The following is an 18,745-nucleotide window of genomic DNA, read 5'->3' as shown; positions in this document are numbered from 1 at the left end:
TTATGAGTAAAACAGGTTTTTGACATTTCTTACATTATCAAAAAAAAAAAAAAAAGACAGATGAAGCATTTAATGGTGGAAGAAAAAGTATGACATTTCGAAATGTGAGAAGAAGTGAATTTATGGATGAAAAATACGGGAAGTTATGTGACTAAATAATTTATTCTGAAATACTATACTTTATTAAATGAGTAGAAAGATCTTCTGGAAAGTCTTTTTTTTTTCTTCTTTGATATTGCTTATTGCTTACTTTCTGAGATTGTATAAATTAAATAGTGAAAATTTAAAAGATGAAATTTGATAAAGGATTGAAAAGGATGAAAAAGGAAATTTTGGAAATTTCGCTCATTAATTTAATTGGGAAATATCAATTGTGATTTTCTCTTATATTTTAACTTTTATGTTAATTTCTAAACAGAAATTCAAATTTTAGTTTGCTAATTTTAAGTTTGAATTTTATAATGACAATTTAAGAACGAATTTAACGTTTGATTCTATCGCAGGCACCGAACTATGTAAAAAAATAGGAACTCAAATGTAGTTAAAAATGTCGCGCAGAAAGTGAAGTTGTGAAAATTGATGCATTCCAGTTTTTTCACAACCATAAATCTTTATTCTACACTTCAGTTTCTGACTTCCATTTGAAGTACATTCGAACCTTTTAGGGAAACATTGGAAACGGCAAGCACTGACTTAGATGACAGTCACGACTTTCAATAAACGAACAGCCACAGAGTGTGCAAGTAGTGGTGGTGCATATCGTATAACTTCCAAACCAACGAAAATTCTTTGCATAAAGGTACTCTGCAGCCCATCGTGTTGTGACCATAAGATCAGGTCATGATTCACTAATAAATTCTTAATTTTTAAAATAAATTCATAAAAAATTTCCAAATCTTTTCTATTTGCAAATATAACGAAAGGTTAATAAGAATGCGCACATTTTGCACTTGAAAATGTCCACTTTTGCAATTTTTTCTAATCAATTACTTCTTGCTACTTAACATTTTGTAGTAGATATTGCTCGATCATTAAAAAGACTTCCTTACATATTAATGCCAAATAAAAATGAATGGGAATCTCGAAAGCTTAAATCAAATTGACAAGAAATTTGTCTTTCACTATCATATTTAAAATCCAAATTGTTGAATTTTATGCGAATTTCGAGCTTTCCTAGAAAACGAAAAAAAAAAACTTTTTGGACCATCTCAATGACAGAAACGATGAAATTGAAATGAAGTAATGAGAAAATCTTCTAGTAAGCTTGATGAGAATATTTTTTATCAGCGTCTGATTCGTTATCACTTTTGTCACTGTCGTAATATTTTGATTTATGAGCATTTTTTTATAGAATTGAACATGAAATTTCTTTTTTGGTGCTTTTTTGTTGTTGAAAAATTGTGCACTTTTTTTTGAGACAAACTTAATGTCATTTGATCGGAAGAATGTGCTATTTCTACAAGTAATCATACTGAAATTTGAAGCTCTAATTAACGATGTTAGCAAATAAGGATGAATGGTACTGTAAACGGAATAGGATAGTTATTGTATGAGTATAAAAATATGCAGACGAATACTTTGAAATGAAAGAAATGAAAAAAATGTGGTTCTTTTTTTATTCTTCAGCATCCTTTTCGGTTATTATTGGCATATTAAGCAATGCTTATAATAAAAAGTAAAGAAAATTAATGCTACTGAGCAAATATTATAATCTGCGAAAGATTCTTAATTACTTTTCTATTTTCATTTCTATCCTTTTAATTTATTTTTTTCCTTTTTCTTTTGTTTGTTTCTTCATTTGAACTTTTTCAACATTTTCAGTTGTTTTATCTGCTGGTGTTTTATCTGTTTTAATTGAAGCTTCTTTCTTTCCATGTTTTTTTCCACTACTTTTTTCATCCTAAAATGAAGAATATTTGAATTGTTTTATTTTCAAGTACACTCTTTTTTAGGACAATTTCAATTACTTTCTCTTGATCGACCAAAGCTTGCAACTCATTGATTGCTTCCATCATTTTGTCAGCAAGGAATTTGTATTTCGGTGTTGTATTTCGATTTGCTGTCATTAAATATGTATTAATTTCGTAGAATTGCCTCGGTGCTCGCCGTAGCAAAATTTGTGCCGGACAATAAATTGTTTTTAAGTAGTTTACAATCTAAAAATATGATCAAAATGACTTTTTTTCATAGTTTACAGCAAAATGAATACTTTTGAAGTCATTTAATTTGAATAACTTATTTTCGAATATGAGAAAGTTACCCGTTCGCTTTGACGATATGTCCAAGGCAATGGCTGTGTAACGCTAGCAGTTGGGTCGTAAAGTTCACATGCCACATATAACCATGCGATTAAGTCATCGAAACGATTCTGCTCACGACCTTTTGATGCCCACCCACTGCACCATTCCGGGGTACCACGAAACGGACATATTGATCGTGGTGTCCGACACTAAACTACACAAATATTTTAATTTTAGATTATAGCTACTATTATATTACAGTTTTACATCATATCGGCACCATAGCAACTTTCTAGACTGTTTACAATTTAGAAATATGACCACGATATTTTTTCATTGTAATGTCATTATCTTTTGTATTTCAGAATATCACCGTAATAAAATGATTGAAGCGACTTTGTGTTAATCAGTTATCAAAAGTTGCTCCATCATAAAGTTAATACTTTTCTTACAGAGCAATCATTTAATTATTAGCATAAATCTTACTTCTCCATTTTCATCAGTATACATTTTTGTCATGCCCAAATCAAACAGTACTACAAAAGGTTGTTCACTACTTAATATACCCATGTTATCCGGTTTCAGATCACGATGCAATAAACCTTCTCGGTGCATATCATGAATTCCTGCATGAGAGGAAGCAGTAGATGTGTAATTTTCATTTCAAAAATTTATTCATACTCTAACATTTTTGATGTGATAATTTTTTTTTTTTAATTTTGAAATAAAAATTATAAGTTTGAAGTATTTTCATAAACAATATTTATTTGCTCTTAGATGTGATAGATATTAAACATTATATGCTTTCGTTGTTAAGAAAGTATGGGGGCCAAGATAAGTTTTTGCTCAAAATAATTCATTTTGAAATTTCACCTAAACTTCAAGAATTTGAATTCAGTAATTTTGTAATTAATTTTAAATTAAATTTAAATTAACTCCGCCAAATTATACATAACCTTTTAACATTTGTAGCATAGCTTGAGTAACTGCAAGTTTCCGTTTTAAACCACTGTACTGTAAAATTCTTTTATCATTTTTTTTTTTTTTTTTTCTGAAAGATTTATGAGAGAAATAATAAATTCTTTGCTAATTAATTATGATTCCTCAAAACATTTGTTTTATTTTTGTTGACTTCATTTCATCAACATATAAATAGCCATTTGATTAGTTTCAAGTTATTAAAAATTGAAGGGTAGACTAGTCAAGAAAAGAAACAAGAAGAAAGTACTGGTAACTATTACTATCACTATATATTTTATTTTACCGTAATTAGCAAAATGTTTTATAATGAATGATTGGGCTTTAAATTAAAGTCATTTATTTATTCATTCTTCTCTTCATTTCTAATTCTTGTTTTACTTATGAAATAACATCCGAATTTACGTTTAAATGATAACTGCAAGTGAAAATTAGAAAAAAAAAAAGAATAGAGAAAAAGAATAATTTATTTACATTGTTGAGCCATTCCACAATTCCAACTTCTGCTTTTTCAAGTACCATAAATTCCATCCCTGCACCATTTTGATCAGCAAGCATACCTTTATCTAACAATCGCACGATGCTTGCATTTGGATTCTATTCATATAATGTTCAATAAAGATGGAAGCCTTATTAAAAAATTACTTTAGACTAAACAAATTACTTTAGATTTAATTGGTTTTTTCCCGTGATTTTTTCCTTTGTAATCTTTTTAACTGAAAAAAAACAAAAGAAAATGTGAGAATGAATCGATAATCTATCTTTTAGCATTAATTACCGTTTATCTATTGAACAAGAGTCTGTTTCGTACATTCACAAAATGACTTTATGTTTAAGACAGTGTGAAGTCAAATCTCGAAGTTTGAACTTTTATGAGTTACGAGCGTAGATGTAAAATTTGGTAAGCTGATATTCGTTCATATATCAGAAAAAGTACATTTTTATAAATTTTTTCCAGTACGAAACCTTCCCATTCTGCTGCTTGATTACCTGCATCATTACCTACTGATTTAGCAACTTTTATAACACCTCTTGTACCGGTTTCTACATCACGTACTGCAAATACTACACCATATGTTCCTTCATTGATTGTTTCAGTCACCTAAAGAAAGTATGATTCAAATTCCGTAAAAAATTTTGTAAACTATTATTAAATTAAGAAGTCGACTTGAGTAATGATTAAAAACGTTAAACCTGCCAACGGCGATTGAATGGAGCAATGGAGCGCAAATGTTTAGCAAGTGCATGCTTCTCCTCTTCAACCTGCAGTAAACGGTGTTTGTAATCAGTCTTACTAATAACCTTATCAGACATTCATAATATAAATGGACATACTTCTTCGAGATTTAACGATTTCAGTTGTGATTTTGACATTGTTTGATTTTGATATCTTTTTTGAGTGTCTTTACCAAATTTGGTACAACTTAGCTGGAAGATGAATATTTCATTTATATTTATTCTAATATATGTTAGTCTACATGAATTAATCAATTCACCAAGGCTATTTTATCACTTAATATCTGTTCTTTTCCGTAATTTGTACTAACTTGTCGGATTCTTCTTATTTGATATTTTATGAATGGTATTTGACAGCAACCTGATAAGTGGCAATTCTGCGCTCCATCTGACTCAGAATTCGATTTTCTCGATTCAATCTGTTTTCTTCCACTTCCTTTTTCTCAATACTTTCTTTTGGCAATACTTTCTTTGCATCCTCTGTTACTAATTTAGGCTGTTTTGCAGCAGCATCCATCATAGTGTTTTTTTATCTTTCACCAATTACAAATTCGATCTATCCTACATCGATCTAATTCTTCATTTCATTATAAAAAATCCAAGGTCAAACTGCTTACTGTAATATCGAAACAATTAAATCTATCTAAATTAGATTTTTGGTTATTTCGAATGCGAACATTTTGTTAATTATGAATAATTTTCAATGCTTATATTATGCTACTGTTTATTTAAATAAAGCTGATCTTGCCATTTCCCGCATATTCTATAATTTTAACCTTCTTTAGCTTTTCTAATCTTTTCATGCTGATGTTATGATTACAGTTTTTTGCATCAATTGCCGAAAGGAATTATTGTTGCAGAGAATGTCATGTTCAGGGATGAGCTTTTACGATGATCTTCATGATGAAAAGCCAAAGAATAAATGGAAAAATGGAACTTAGAGGGAAATTAATTTCAGCTAGTGATAAATTGCTGCTAACGATTAGAAAAAATGCATAATAATGCGAATTATGACAATTACTAAAAATATAAATCAAAGTATGTAAAAGAGACAATAAGAAGCATTGGACTTTTACACAAATTGTTGCACAAAAAGTCAAGAATAAAAGTTGAGCTGTGATCTTTTTATCATTAACAACTTTGCACGTGATATGTGAAGTGCTTTCGTTTGTTACATATTGTGCTCATCCTCATCCATTGGAAATTGTCTTTTCAAGTTATAGAAAGTTGAATTTTCAATGCAAATTTTTTCAAACTTATTTTTTGTAAGAAAAAAAATTTTCAGCATGAAATTCTGGTATTCAATATAATTCTTAAGTTAATTCATGAATTATTTTTAAAAAACGGATCAAAAAAGCCAAATAAATGTAAATACCAATGTAGTGGAGTGGAACTGGTAGACGGAAGCAACCGATCGCTTGGTTCCTTATATATACTTACTGAAGAATCACATTCACTGGCTGTTATTTAAATCAATCAATGAAAATAACAATTAATCAAAAAACATTTTGAAGTAAAATTTGGCATTTGCTCAAATTCATATTTTACAATATTTCATAATAAAGCTCACTGCATTGATCGCAGCTATCTTTTTCTTACTTTTCTAGCCTGGAAAAAAAATTTGAGATATAACATTAATTGAAGTCGAATTAATAAAGAGACACAATTTAAATTGAAATAGAACAATTGCATTATCGCCCTCTGAAAATTCGTTCAATTTAGTCAAATTTTTGGCAAAGTTGGAGAAATTGTTGCAAATTTGTTGCAAAGTGTCAAAATTGATAAAATATCTCCAAAATTTCTGCATTTTGGAAAAAGAAGTAATAGCAGTGTTAACGTCTTTTCTTTCAAAGTGTTCATTTTGCATAAATTTAGAAAGTTCATAGATTTCTGAATTACGACTTAAACTTAATTATTAGTAATTCTAAGTGATCGCTGTTTAATTTCGAGTGAAAGATTGTGGCAATTTATGAATTTTGGAAGAAAGAAAGTAACGAACTGAATCAATCAATCGTTGATTATTCAAATGTTTGATTTTGCCTTTTTTCATCTCACACCTGTGCGTCACGCCTGTATGAAATAGAAAAAACGCAAAATGAAAAATTTCTAAAACAATTATTTTATTACAATGAATATTTCTGGAACAATTATTCTATTACAATGAAGTGAGTGAATTTAAAACAAAAAGATTAATGTAGTCAGAAATTATCACTGGCTGATTAATTCTATTTGATTGATAACAAATAATTTCCCGTTAAATTCATTTTCATTGGTTTTTTCATCTAATAACCGTATTTATTGCATTACATTAAAGTCTATCTTATTTTTTTATTTTTTTTAATTGAAATAAGTGACGAATATAAATGCCAACTAAGACCCATTACTGATTTTACAAATCTCTGCTAAGCAAACGGCGTCATCGATTCCGTTGTCTATGGCAACATAAGCAGTAATGTCAAGAGCTACCGTCCTTTTTATCCTTTTCACTGCCAACCTTTCTTGTATTTTTGCTAATATTTGCATAAAATCAATATTTTTACATTCGATTAAACCTCTGAAGCCGTCCAATAAACTGTTTTGCATAATACATCAAAATGGTTAGTATCTTAATTAATTAGTCAATTAATTAAAATAAGAAAGAGTAATAGTTGGATCAAGAAGACCTGATACATATTGATATATGAAGATTAATAAAAATTAGTAATAGCAACAACACATTGAAAATTGATACAGCATATGTCGTAGCAAGATGTGAAAGACCTAGTATTATATGATCACTGTCATTCTGCTAATCAGTCATTCTTTTTCTCTTAAATTTTCATAGCTTGACATATTGTAAAATTAACCAAATGTTAGGTAAATAAAAAAGGAAAACAATTGGCGGAGAAAAAATAGGAAAGAAAGATATCAAATAAGAAAAGTTTTTCAGAAAATATTGGCTCTACAAAAGCAACACTATTCCGTCGAGTAAATCATTTTCGAAAGTATTTACCGTCAGCACATACTATTATCTCCTCTCCAAAGGTAAAATTTCACTGCAATTGAAATTATTTATGTATAATAGATAGATTTCCGACCTGTATTTTTGATTTCAGTTAGTAATACTATTATAAAGTATTTAATATTATTTAATTGAAATGTCGTTAATGTTTAAAACCATTTTGATAGGTTATTAAAAAGGAAGAAAAAAATTTGTTTTTGTTTTTTTTCGGGAGTGAAACATATTTGTCAATATCAACACATACCTTATCTCCTCTGCAAAGGTAATCAAGATTTCTGGTTATTTAACTGGACCGGTGCTAACTGAATAACTGTTGTTTATTATAAGTATTGGAAATTTTAGGAAGAAATAGTTGAGTTATGGGATGAAGAAAAGGTAACACCATTTGAGTATCCGGCAACGGTATTTTCAGATCAATGTACTGGAACTGCACCGCTTTGTTGGTTTAAATTATTTTTTCATTTATCTATTTTTCTAGTTCCATTTAATAGGTTTTCCTATATAAACGTTAATGCAAAAACTAGTTGAACTGAAAAAAACGGTTTGTTTATTTCTAGTTTAAAGTTAATGGTTTTTTTTTTTTTTTTTTTCATAAAAAGAAAAAGAAAGAATCTGGAAAGTTTGACAAAAAATGGTTTCTAAAAATGTTTCTCAATAATTTTAGCTTTATTCAAGAATATCAGCATAACTTGTTTACCTCAATGGGATATGTTTGATGAAAAGCATTGCATCAGTTTAAAATATCTTAACGTTAGCTATTATTTGCGGAAATATTCTACAAAAGTACGTAATTAATAAATTAAATTTTCATATTTTCATTTCAGTATTTTCATATAGATGAACTGATTGATATTAAAGGGAATAATAATACATTTTTGAAAAGTGAAAATTTAATGTAACTTAAGGTCATGCAAACATTTGCTGATAATAACAATGAATGATAAACATCTTTCCCAGAACACAAAACCAGTGTTCCTGTAGTAATGGTACTTCATTTTCATTTCAAATAATTTCATGTATAAATTTTTTAAGTTCGCAATTTACTATTCCGTAAGTGAGAAGTATATAATAATTGTTTGTTTAAGCATTATTTTAAGCGAATGATTTTAATATATGAAAAATAAATTTTTGATTAAAAAAACCTTTTAGAAAGATGGAAATAGAACGGTAGTATCAATAGAAAGTATTCCGGAAAAGAGTCATCTGGTTCGTTGGTTGTACTGGAATGGTACAGCATGTATTAATGCTGTTTCAGCGGTGATCTATCTTTAAACATTCTTCTTAATGTTAGATACTAATATTTAGGCAACAGAATTATATGATAGATAGTTCTAATTTGAATTAGGTGATAACTAATTTTATAAAACATACATTTTTATTAACAAACATTATAATGAAATCAAATATTCCTCTTACTTTGTATGCTGTCATAATTTAATTAGTTTTGATACCAGTAAAATAATATATAAATTAAGGTATTGATTAAATTTATCACTCATGATGGATTGTTGGAGGATATATCAGCAAGTGTTCATTATACTAATATAACCAAGCAAAGTTATTCTCAACAGTTTTATCAATTTGATGCGGTTTTCATCGAAATTTCATCCACTTCAAATGCTGTAAAACTAGCACAATCATTGGGATATGATATGGGACAAATTATTCGAATTGAAAGTAGCAATAATAAAACATTTTTAATTCCATCCGGAATGGAATGTAATATGCGAAAACAGCAAGTAAATATACGATTTGGTATTCAAATTAATACGGCATGTCGCCTTAGGTTTGCTCTAAAAATTTTCTTGATAATAAGCATTAACTGACTTATTATTATCACCATTCGTAGATTGTAGTACTCTCAGTAACTAAATTGTATCATTTTTAGAAATGAGCAATAAATTTTGATTATTCCAAATTTAATTAATTGCTTCAAGTTTTAGACTAGAATTAATTTTATGCGTACATTATCGGATTACTGTTGATAAATACAAATCAAATATAAAATTTATATTAATGCAAAGTAAACATTTTGCAGAATTACAACGTGTACTCAGATATTAGCTCAAATTCAATATTTACTCGATGAATGGAAAGCAGTAACTGTTTATAGCTTCCCGTATGGCACAAATGATACAGTTGCAATGCAAAATGATAGGTTATCTTCTTCGAAAATGGTTCATAATTTTCATTTTAATATTTAATTCATTTATTAAATCAAAAGAAAAAAAAAGAAAAAAGAAGGAAATTATTTCTAAAAATAAGTTTGTAACAATTTGAGGAAAACTGAATGAACACAAATGAAAATGAATAAAAAACTGTAATTCTTAATTGCTTTAAATTTGCTAATCATATTATGTGATCTAGTTAATTTAACTGATGACAAAAAATGAATAATCGATTAATTATTAATTTCATATTTTCCTAATTCTTTCCTGTAATAACTTATTTCAGTTGCAGAAAGAAATGGATGAAAGTTGTGAATTAATAACAGCTGCATCAATTCAGTTTGCTTATATACGTTTTGGGAATGTTAAATCTTATTCGCATCGTTTAATCTCATATAAAATTGAATTAAGTAAGCCGGATATTGTCGATTTAACAACATACCCCTATCATTATATATATTTTAATTTTGTAGTTTATTTTGTTGATCAAACTGCTGCACCAATTCAACTATTTGCAAAAATTCCAACTATTAATATTGCTTTGCCATCTGATTTTTTTTATCCTTTTTTTACGAGAACTTTAGTTTAATTAATTTAAACTAATCAAAAATAAGCAGAAGATTTTGCAAATATTTAACTGATAAATAAATCTACTTTAGTTGTTGATTTCAGAACTTGACTACATTGTCTTTTCAATCAAGTTGAAGGTTTTCAAAAAACAATCCTAAAATTCCCTACAATGAGTTCTACCTCTCTATTTCCTTTTCTGTTGTAAGTTTTCATGGTTAAATTTCAAAAAGAGAAAATGCTGTTTACAAAAAAATAGCAAAAACCTGAAAACAAATAAAAAGACCAAAAATGACATCTTCACCTTTTAATTGGTATTTATTGTTTTCGAAATCTGTGGCCAATTTCTCAATACTGCATTGATTCCCTGTGACACAAATTTGTTTGCCCAATAAACTATTAATTATCAAATGTCAGTATGTGAATTCAAAGAATTATTGCTGCATAGTAAGAAGAATTTTTGTCATACAATAATAATTATGCAAAATAATTGTTAATTGAATATAAATATTTCCCTGCAAATGTGATACTAACAATTATATTAAAGTTCTCCAATTATTACTGCAAAAGTTAAAGGTCGTCGAGTTGACAATAACATTTTATTTATCGACTGTTTCACCCTTTTCTTATATCTGGAATAAACGTTTCCTTTTTCTCACTTTGTTTTGCATAAAGATATGACTATTAAAGTGCTTAGTCTTACTTTACTTTTAAAAGGAAAATCAAAAAAAGAATCGGACATTATAAGTTAAATGATCCGAACTCATTAAATTTAATTGGAATAATTGATTTTTTTTTAGTTTTTATCCACCTTTTTCCTTCCATTTTTTCTGCTGTACGCAGGAATTATCAGAAAAAGGAAAAAACTGAAAGATAACATCTCATTAGTTTAAATAATTGTTTTTCTTTTCTGCATTTTATTTTATTCCTTTTTTTCTGCTGCACCGCCTAAAGCGTTTTTTTTTTTTAATTATGCAAACAATGCTTTCTTTTCTTTTCCTATTTTGTAAGAGAAACAAATAAAGGCGAAGAAATAAGTGGAATTATCGAATAGAAAGAAGAAGAGTATCTGACTTGATAGAAATGAAGGTCAATAGAAATAATGAAAAAATAGGTTAAAATGTAAAGAAACCTGATTTTTTGATTGAAATGAAGCATAATAAAGAAGTGGTGGAAATGAGAGAATAATTTGAAGAGTAAGGGGAAAAAAAAAGGTTAAAGAAACATTCAAATTTCATGTCAACGTATAAAAATGAATAGCACTGCATGAGTAGTATCGTTTGTAGTGACGCTTCTCATACAGTAGTTCTGCTTCTTTAATATGTTTCCTTATTGTTCGAACAAATTGGGTTATTTTTGCTTCATTTTTTATTTGATATTATTTATAAATTTGGTACATTGAATATTTAATTAATAAACTTGGCACATTTCAAGAAAAGAATTTTATCTATTTAAAAATTTGTTTACAAAACTAATCGAATTTTGATCTTGCGTAATATATCAGTTGCATTTTAGAATATTTCAAATTTATGCAAGCATTTTAATTAAAATGGCCAACTCAAGCATAATTGGCATAATATTACTAATACATAATGCAAGCAAATGACTATTGATTAGTTTCTGCAAAATATATTGGTTCTGCAATTGATTATTTAATTTTAGAAGTCGAATAAATCGTTTTCATTGAGTATATTTTATATAAATAAAAATTTTTAAGTTATATTTTGAAAACTTTTTAAACTGTTGAAATCTAAGAGTGTTTTTTTTTTCTTTTTCAGGTATTCAAATCATCTTATGTATTGCATTTTTCATCGAAAGTACCCAAGCACTAGGTGGTATTTTTGGCTTAAAAGCTCTCACCGGTAACATGCCCTACATTGGTTATGGTAATCCATGGATTACCTATCCTAGAGTTGCTTATGGTGGAGGTAATAGTGACATTTCACTTCTTAATTAAACAAACCCAATTATTTTACACAAATAAATCACTCCTACTTTTTAATCATATTAATTAATCTGTAATTTCAAATATTTTCAGCTGGTCTCTATTCTCCGTATTCGTCATGGGGATATGGTGGGAGTAGTGATGGTATATTCGGTGGGTACGGTGGCGGTAATACAGGTATCTATCATCCATATCAGCAATATTTGCATAACTACTATAGGTCTTCAGCAATGAAACCGAGTTCTGTCATCATTCCTTCAGGATTATCAAACTCTTTCACACCTTTATCAGGCGATGGACGATATTATAGAGGTAGAGGAAATCCATGGATAACCCAACAATAGGCTAGCCTTTTTCACGAATTGTTTTTGTAATTTTTTAAAATGATATTTGCTATTTTATTTTTTATTAATTGTCAACTTATAATCCAGTTGAAAAATAATTAGTTTTAAATAAAATGGTATTATGAAACTTGAAGAATAAAATAGATATTTCATAATACTTTTTCACCGTTGAATCACACGTATGATATATTTTCTAAAATTGTAATAGATAATTTCAACATACTTGATAGATTTCTGAAAGAAGAATTTCTAAACTGAACTAAACAAGCTATTGTTAATTTCCATCTAAATTGACATAATCCGTCAAATTATTGATAAAAAGCATTGAACCATGTGTTTTATTCTATCTGTTCATTTTTTTCAAAATTGCTAGCATAATATTTAAGAAAAAAAGAACAAACTATTGTTTTTAGCCTTCTATGAGCTCCAATATTATAATAATTTACTTTATTCCGATGTGACTCCAAGTCAGATTACTTTGATTAATGGATCTACCCTCAATGCATTCTTGTCCCAATATTACTGGCAAGACTGAAGTTTGTCTGGTGAATGCAAATTTATTGCTTGAAGAGAAGAAAATAATCATTACTAAAGTTAATATTGAAATAAACGACATATTTTTCATTGTTTGTCAAGAGTTCGGAATATTTTTAACTTGACAGCAAATTTAAGAGAAGAAATATACAAAGGTTTGATAATTTAAAAAACTTCATAGTGTAAATTTAACAAAAGAACTTCTATGAACTTAAGGTTCAAAGGTAGAATAAGCGATGAGAATTCGACTGTGAAAAAAAAAAAAACGACTAATTTAAATTTTTTTCAAGAAACGAAAGAGTTTCTCAAAACGAAATTATAATTTATATATGTATATTTAATATCATAAAAATCAATAGTCCACAAAATTATAGTTCTCTTTTATTTATAAACGTTTTCATACATTCTTCCAAAATAAAGAGCATTTTTTGGTCAATAAATGCTTGTATGGTGAAAGTTACTAAAAGAAATACTAGGATATTTTGTCCTTTTCTGAAACAGAGACTAATTTTACCCAGAAAAATTGATTTTTTCTTTCTGTGACTGGATTCCATTCCAATTTTAATTACCACAGCAGACATCAGAATCTATTTTTTCGTTCATAAATACAACCAACAACTTCTGTTTCCGTAAATGAACTAAAGTAGTAGAAAAATGTTTTATTACGCACATATAGCACATTGTCAGAATTTTTCTTCATTAATGATGAAATCGTTATAGTTGATTGGTGACACCAACGAATAATCAAAAACAAACTTTATAGCTCGACGTTGTAAGGATATTATTTAGTATTAAATTATATTAAACCACACAGTTTATGGTGTTATAGCGAATTTTATATTGCGAAACTCTAAATTACTATATGAGAGTTGAAAATATGAGTAAGAAATATGTGAGATGAAATTTCGCAGGTAATGCTTATACCTTTAACTCTGTTTCAAATCTCATGTTTAGACTATAAATCTTTCATATGTTGCTTATACGGTATCAGCTCCTGATTTAGTTGACCTCATTGCTCTGTCGCTACTAATTGTAAATTATCCGTGAATCTATGAGACTAACAACTTTTGCTTAACTGATGTCCTTTGTGGTTTGTCAACTAGTAAATAGAATTGCTTGTAAACCAGGTCAACAGCTCTTTGTTAGATAGATTACTCTTTCAGCAAGGTTGACTTATTATAAATCACATACTTTGTTTATGCATATTGCTTGCTGTATAAGGAGATCACTCTTGTTGAGGGTTGGGACATTGTGTGTTTTTTACCAAGAGCCAGGAGAGTTCAACTTCAGTTCTCTATCAATTTATTGTACTATTGCTTCTGCTAATAAAGAAATCATTATATCCCTCTGTTACTCCATATATTTACACCTCATCCAACGAATCTCCCCGAAATCAACAGCCTCTCCCAAAATAATAAATCTTCAAAACTTTCACGACAGGTATAGGAAGTTGGTTGGAGTTTTCTGTAGATCAAAGGTTACCTCGTTGTAGCGGAAGTAGTGAAACGAGTCGAATTGAGGTTCGTTGTCCATCAAAACTGGCTCAAGTCCTCATATAGTGGTAATCAGTGAGATTACAACTATAGAATTATCTTTACTCTTTACATAGTTAAGTTTAGAAAAGTTGTACTATGTTTCGGCACTGCATATAGATTAGGTTCGGAACAAAGGAACACTTTTTATCATATTAAGCACTACGCATATTCTTTGCTAGCGACTGTGACATTCTAGAATAATGCAGATAAGCTCAATTGCAATTGGAAAATGACTGGTGGATAAATAATTACTTAGATGATGTATAAATTTGAATTTTATGTTTGTCTAAGGAATATTCAATTAAGGGAATCTTTAGTTCTTTGTATTTAATACAGTTTTATTCAAACATGTTATTATAACTGGTTTTCCCGGTATACATCGCGTATACTTGGCCTCTTGTTGTCATTGGTATGACAAAAATATATTTTTCGTAGTATCCAATCTTGATTTTTCGAGTGGATAATAGATAATTTATAATTTCTGCATTTCTTATCGATTGTTCATGTCAGAAATGCTTTAGAGAAGCTCGAAATAGTTTAACGAAAAGATTTGCCAAACGAGTAATTGTCGATGCATGTTTTCTGACTATTCTGAACAAATGACAAGCAACGACTATCAATTTCGTTGCATATCGATTAAGTTGTATGAGAAATTGTAATTTAGTGTTGTAAGCAATGGAGAAGAAGAGAGAAGAAAATTACTTCCGGCGAAAAATAATTTAGAAATAATAACTTGATTTAGAAGTGGCACTGATATAGATCAAGATTGAAGTAAAGCAAAACATATTTTCGACTAGAAAGGTGTTGAGTTTAGCCTAAGCGACAGACTAAATGAAATATTGTTTTTCGGAACTATTCTCTATTATTGTTTCTGGTGTTTCCAATAACATATGGTCGACACTGTGTTAAAAAAAAAAAATTAAGTTAAATAGACAATGACAGGCGTAAACATTTAGTGCAAATTAAGTGATACATTTTTAGATTTTAAAAAGGAAGCGGAAGCATTTCTAAATATTCCACCCATCAGTGCAATGCAGTGAGCTCTTCTACTGGCTTACAAAAAGCAATTGTTGCACTTTTGCTGGTACGAAATCAGACTAGAATTTTGAATATAGATGAACAGCAGGATGAAGGAGGCATTCAATGAAGTTTATTTCAGCAGCTTATTTTACATAAATCCAATAACATATTTCTATTCAATGTCATACTTATAATTTAATTCCAGGCCTACATTTAAATATTCCATTGTATAAGACTCTTTTTTATTTATTCCAGTAAAAATTATCTGCTCTGTTGTTATTTCCGCATGCTATATCACTATAAATAGTTTTGCATGTTTAACTAATTAAGAATTTAGAGCTTCTTCCAAAAAGTGAGTACATGAAACTAATAGTGAACGATTCCTTCATCTCATTTTAAGTTAGAGGACACCGAAGCATGCAAAACATCAAAACCCCGCCAAAAGCTTACTCATTCAGTAATGTAAATTGTTTTAGAATAAGTGGAAGAACAAAGGAATTTTCCAGAAGTGTTTGATGACATCAAAGTAGGCGTAGTATTCCAAGTGATGGCCAATGATAACTCCTTTACTTTTTTGATTTAAATAATAATTGCATATTCTTTTTGATAAATTTCCTTAACTTTTACTGTGATCCTAATCGCACAATGCATATATAGATATAACGAATCATTTGTAGAACTATGACTGCTTTTAATGTTATCAAAAATATTTCAATTTAACTACCGTTTGTTTTTGTCGCATTAAATAGATGTTTTTGATATTTTTTGGTAAATTTTTGTTATTTTCGGAAAAAAACAGATAAATCAAACATTGTGATAAAGCTACATATTAATATTAAATATGCAAATTTAGTAAAGCTAACTATAATTTTCGCAAAATAAAGTTATAATATGTCATCTCTCTTTTGGTTGAATTCAAGCTTTCTGGTAGTGAAGAACTAATTAAGACATTAGGTTTAACTCATGTAGTGAGCATTGACTTACAATAAAATTTGACCCAAAACGATTACATTGAATAAAGAGCTGTCACTGGCGGGTCATCTTTACTCTTTATATCATGGGAATTGCTTTGTAACATTATGGTAGTTGCTCATAGAAGTGACTGCCAGACTGGAAGAATATTTCGACATTGCAAAGTACATTTGGTTTAGAACAAAGAAAGTTAGTGAACAAACAGCTGGAACTTTCTAACAATCGAATCTATGTTTGGCTGTCGGGTCAGAAGATCTCACGGAAGCAATTTTTGATACATTAAGCACTAAATTTGTGCATTTAATAATAGCATGGCTTTATCAAAAAGTTTATCTATTTTTAAAAAAAAAATAATGAAGAATTATCAAAAAAATATCAAAAACATCTATTTAATGGATAAAAATAAACAGTAATTAAATTGAAATATTTTTGATAACATTAAAAGTTATAGTTTTATAAACAATTCGTTATATTTACATTGTCTATATATGCATTGTGCTATTAGGGTCACAGGAAAAGTGATGAAATTGTCAAGAATATGCGACTATTACTTTCATCAGATTTGTAAAACTATGACTATTTTTAATGTCACTAAAATATCAGAAAAGGAAAAGAGTGATCATTGGCGATTACTCGAAATATTATGGCAACTTTAATGTCATCAAAAACTTTTCGAAAATTCCTTTGTTTTATTTCTGGAAAATTTCTTTGTTCTACTTACTGTGAAATCACTCACAGCAGTATTACCGAATGGGAGAGCTTTTGACGGAGATTTTGATCCTTTGCACGTTTCGGTGTCCTCTAACTTATATATGGACATTTTTTTCTTCTATGTATTAAAGTTTAAGTTTTACTGGTCTTTTAACTCTAGCTATATGCCAATCATTTATGCAATAAACATATCTTCATTTAATTAAAATTATTATTAAAGATCGATCCGGAGCATTCATTGTCCTTTTCTTCCCCTCTTCCTTATTCTTTATACCTAAGTGCAATGGCCTATTAGTGGCAAAACAATCTATGGGATCCGTTTCGTTTATTATTTGCTTTTCGTTCGTCGTTTTTTATGGTTTATTTCCTTATTTAGGTAAATTATAGTTATCATTTGTTTACAATTTTGTTTTTCATTTTTCTTTTTCCTCTTTTTTTTTCTTTTTTGCAGTAGCAATTAAGAGTTTTATCTGCAACAGGTTTATTTTTCACTTATGGTTAGCATATGTTTGAAGTTTTTTATCCTAATTTCTTTGGAGACCTTGGTTTTGAAATTTCGAAGAATTTATAGTTTCTTTCTTGCAATAACTCGAATTTTTTCCTAATTTTCTGTTAAATTAGCTTTTTTTCCTTCTTTTTTGCACAATGTCTTCTTTATTTAGCAATTCATCTTTTCTTTTTTGATCACTGATTTCACTTTCGTATGTTTTTCTTAAAAAAAAAAAAAATTATTTTCGTACCATTTTACATTTGTCTATTATATTTATCATTTTACGAAATCTTTCCTTATATTTTTTATAAACTTCATTTATTTTATGCATCATATTGAATAAATCTTAATTCTTGAAAGTTTTCCCTAAATATTACTTTTTTTGTTTTATTCCTTCCCTTTTTTAATTTTTGAAAGCACGTCTCCTTGCTAATGTTCAATTTTTTCCCATAGCCCGCACTTTTTATTATTTCTGTTCAATGTGTGTTAATTTTCGCCTTTGCATGTCTTTGTATTAATATACTCTAAATAATACTCCAAAGCATCACTAGCGTAAAAGTGGTAAAATTACTCTTAAACCACTTGCTGTCACTTAGCACTACTTGCCACTACTTTTAGCTACTTTCTACCACTTGCTGTTATCAGATAAAGCCAGCAGGAATTTGATGATTACCTGGAGCGGAATTATTGACTGCATTGAAAGCAGTAGTTCACCGATTCGAAACCAAATTTTTTTCCGAATGTCGATTGAGTAAAATTGGATTATGGTTCGGTTTTAGGGTCTTTCTAAAACTCTTACTCTATTTATTATCATTTCATTTGTTCTTTTGAAATAAAATACTAATTATCTAAATCAGAAAATTAATGAGGAGAAAATAAACAGTATTCCTAGGTGATAGCATAAGCTAATGGATGACAAACTTTATACATCATAGTATCGTATTGAGTGCCATTAAATGCTGTCGCATCCTCTGTCTAGATTTTTTGTATAAATGTATTTATAT

The 18,745-nt window shown here is 28.6% G+C and overlaps 3 protein-coding genes across 4 annotated transcripts; 2 read left to right on the top strand and 1 right to left on the bottom strand.

The window, feature by feature from the left end:
- Positions 1 to 1,762: 1,762 nt before the first annotated feature.
- On the bottom strand, positions 1,763 to 4,974 carry Bm10313 (Uncharacterized protein; the record flags this gene model as incomplete). The annotated part of the gene is made up of 10 exons (XM_043075447.1): positions 1,763 to 1,900; positions 1,968 to 2,156; positions 2,261 to 2,449; positions 2,727 to 2,866; positions 3,197 to 3,254; positions 3,693 to 3,815; positions 4,156 to 4,320; positions 4,413 to 4,481; positions 4,554 to 4,646; positions 4,816 to 4,974. The coding sequence occupies 10 exons, from the start codon at positions 4,972 to 4,974 to the stop codon at positions 1,763 to 1,765; spliced, it is 1,323 nt and encodes a 440-aa protein (XP_042931381.1).
- A 2,329-nt stretch (positions 4,975 to 7,303) lies between these two features.
- Bma-tctn-1 (Uncharacterized protein) lies at positions 7,304 to 9,943 on the top strand (the record flags this gene model as incomplete). The annotated part of the gene is made up of 8 exons (XM_043075446.1): positions 7,304 to 7,310; positions 7,384 to 7,478; positions 7,798 to 7,894; positions 8,120 to 8,238; positions 8,605 to 8,712; positions 8,931 to 9,241; positions 9,494 to 9,613; positions 9,916 to 9,943. The coding sequence occupies 8 exons, from the start codon at positions 7,304 to 7,306 to the stop codon at positions 9,941 to 9,943; spliced, it is 885 nt and encodes a 294-aa protein (XP_042931380.1).
- Positions 9,944 to 11,511: 1,568 nt separating this feature from the next.
- Bm3109 (Uncharacterized protein) lies at positions 11,512 to 12,479 on the top strand (the record flags this gene model as incomplete). 2 transcript variants are annotated; one of them, XM_043075444.1, is made up of 4 exons in its annotated part: positions 11,512 to 11,539; positions 11,969 to 12,118; positions 12,229 to 12,312; positions 12,397 to 12,479. In XM_043075444.1, 4 exons carry the CDS (start codon positions 11,512 to 11,514, stop codon positions 12,477 to 12,479), a joined length of 345 nt encoding a protein of 114 aa, XP_042931378.1. The 2 variants fall into 2 exon arrangements, with proteins under 2 accessions (XP_042931378.1, XP_042931379.1); XM_043075445.1 differs by lacking the exon at positions 11,512 to 11,539 and having other exon boundaries at positions 12,058 to 12,118.
- Positions 12,480 to 18,745: the final 6,266 nt, after the last annotated feature.

The sequence above is a fragment of the Brugia malayi genome (genome assembly GCF_000002995.4).
Source record: "Brugia malayi strain FR3 genome assembly, contig: Bm_v4_ChrX_scaffold_001, whole genome shotgun sequence".
NCBI classification, from domain to species: Eukaryota; Metazoa; Nematoda; class Chromadorea; order Rhabditida; family Onchocercidae; genus Brugia; species Brugia malayi.
Note: the sequence above shows the minus strand (reverse complement) of the source record. Positions and strands in the feature narration are given on the sequence as shown.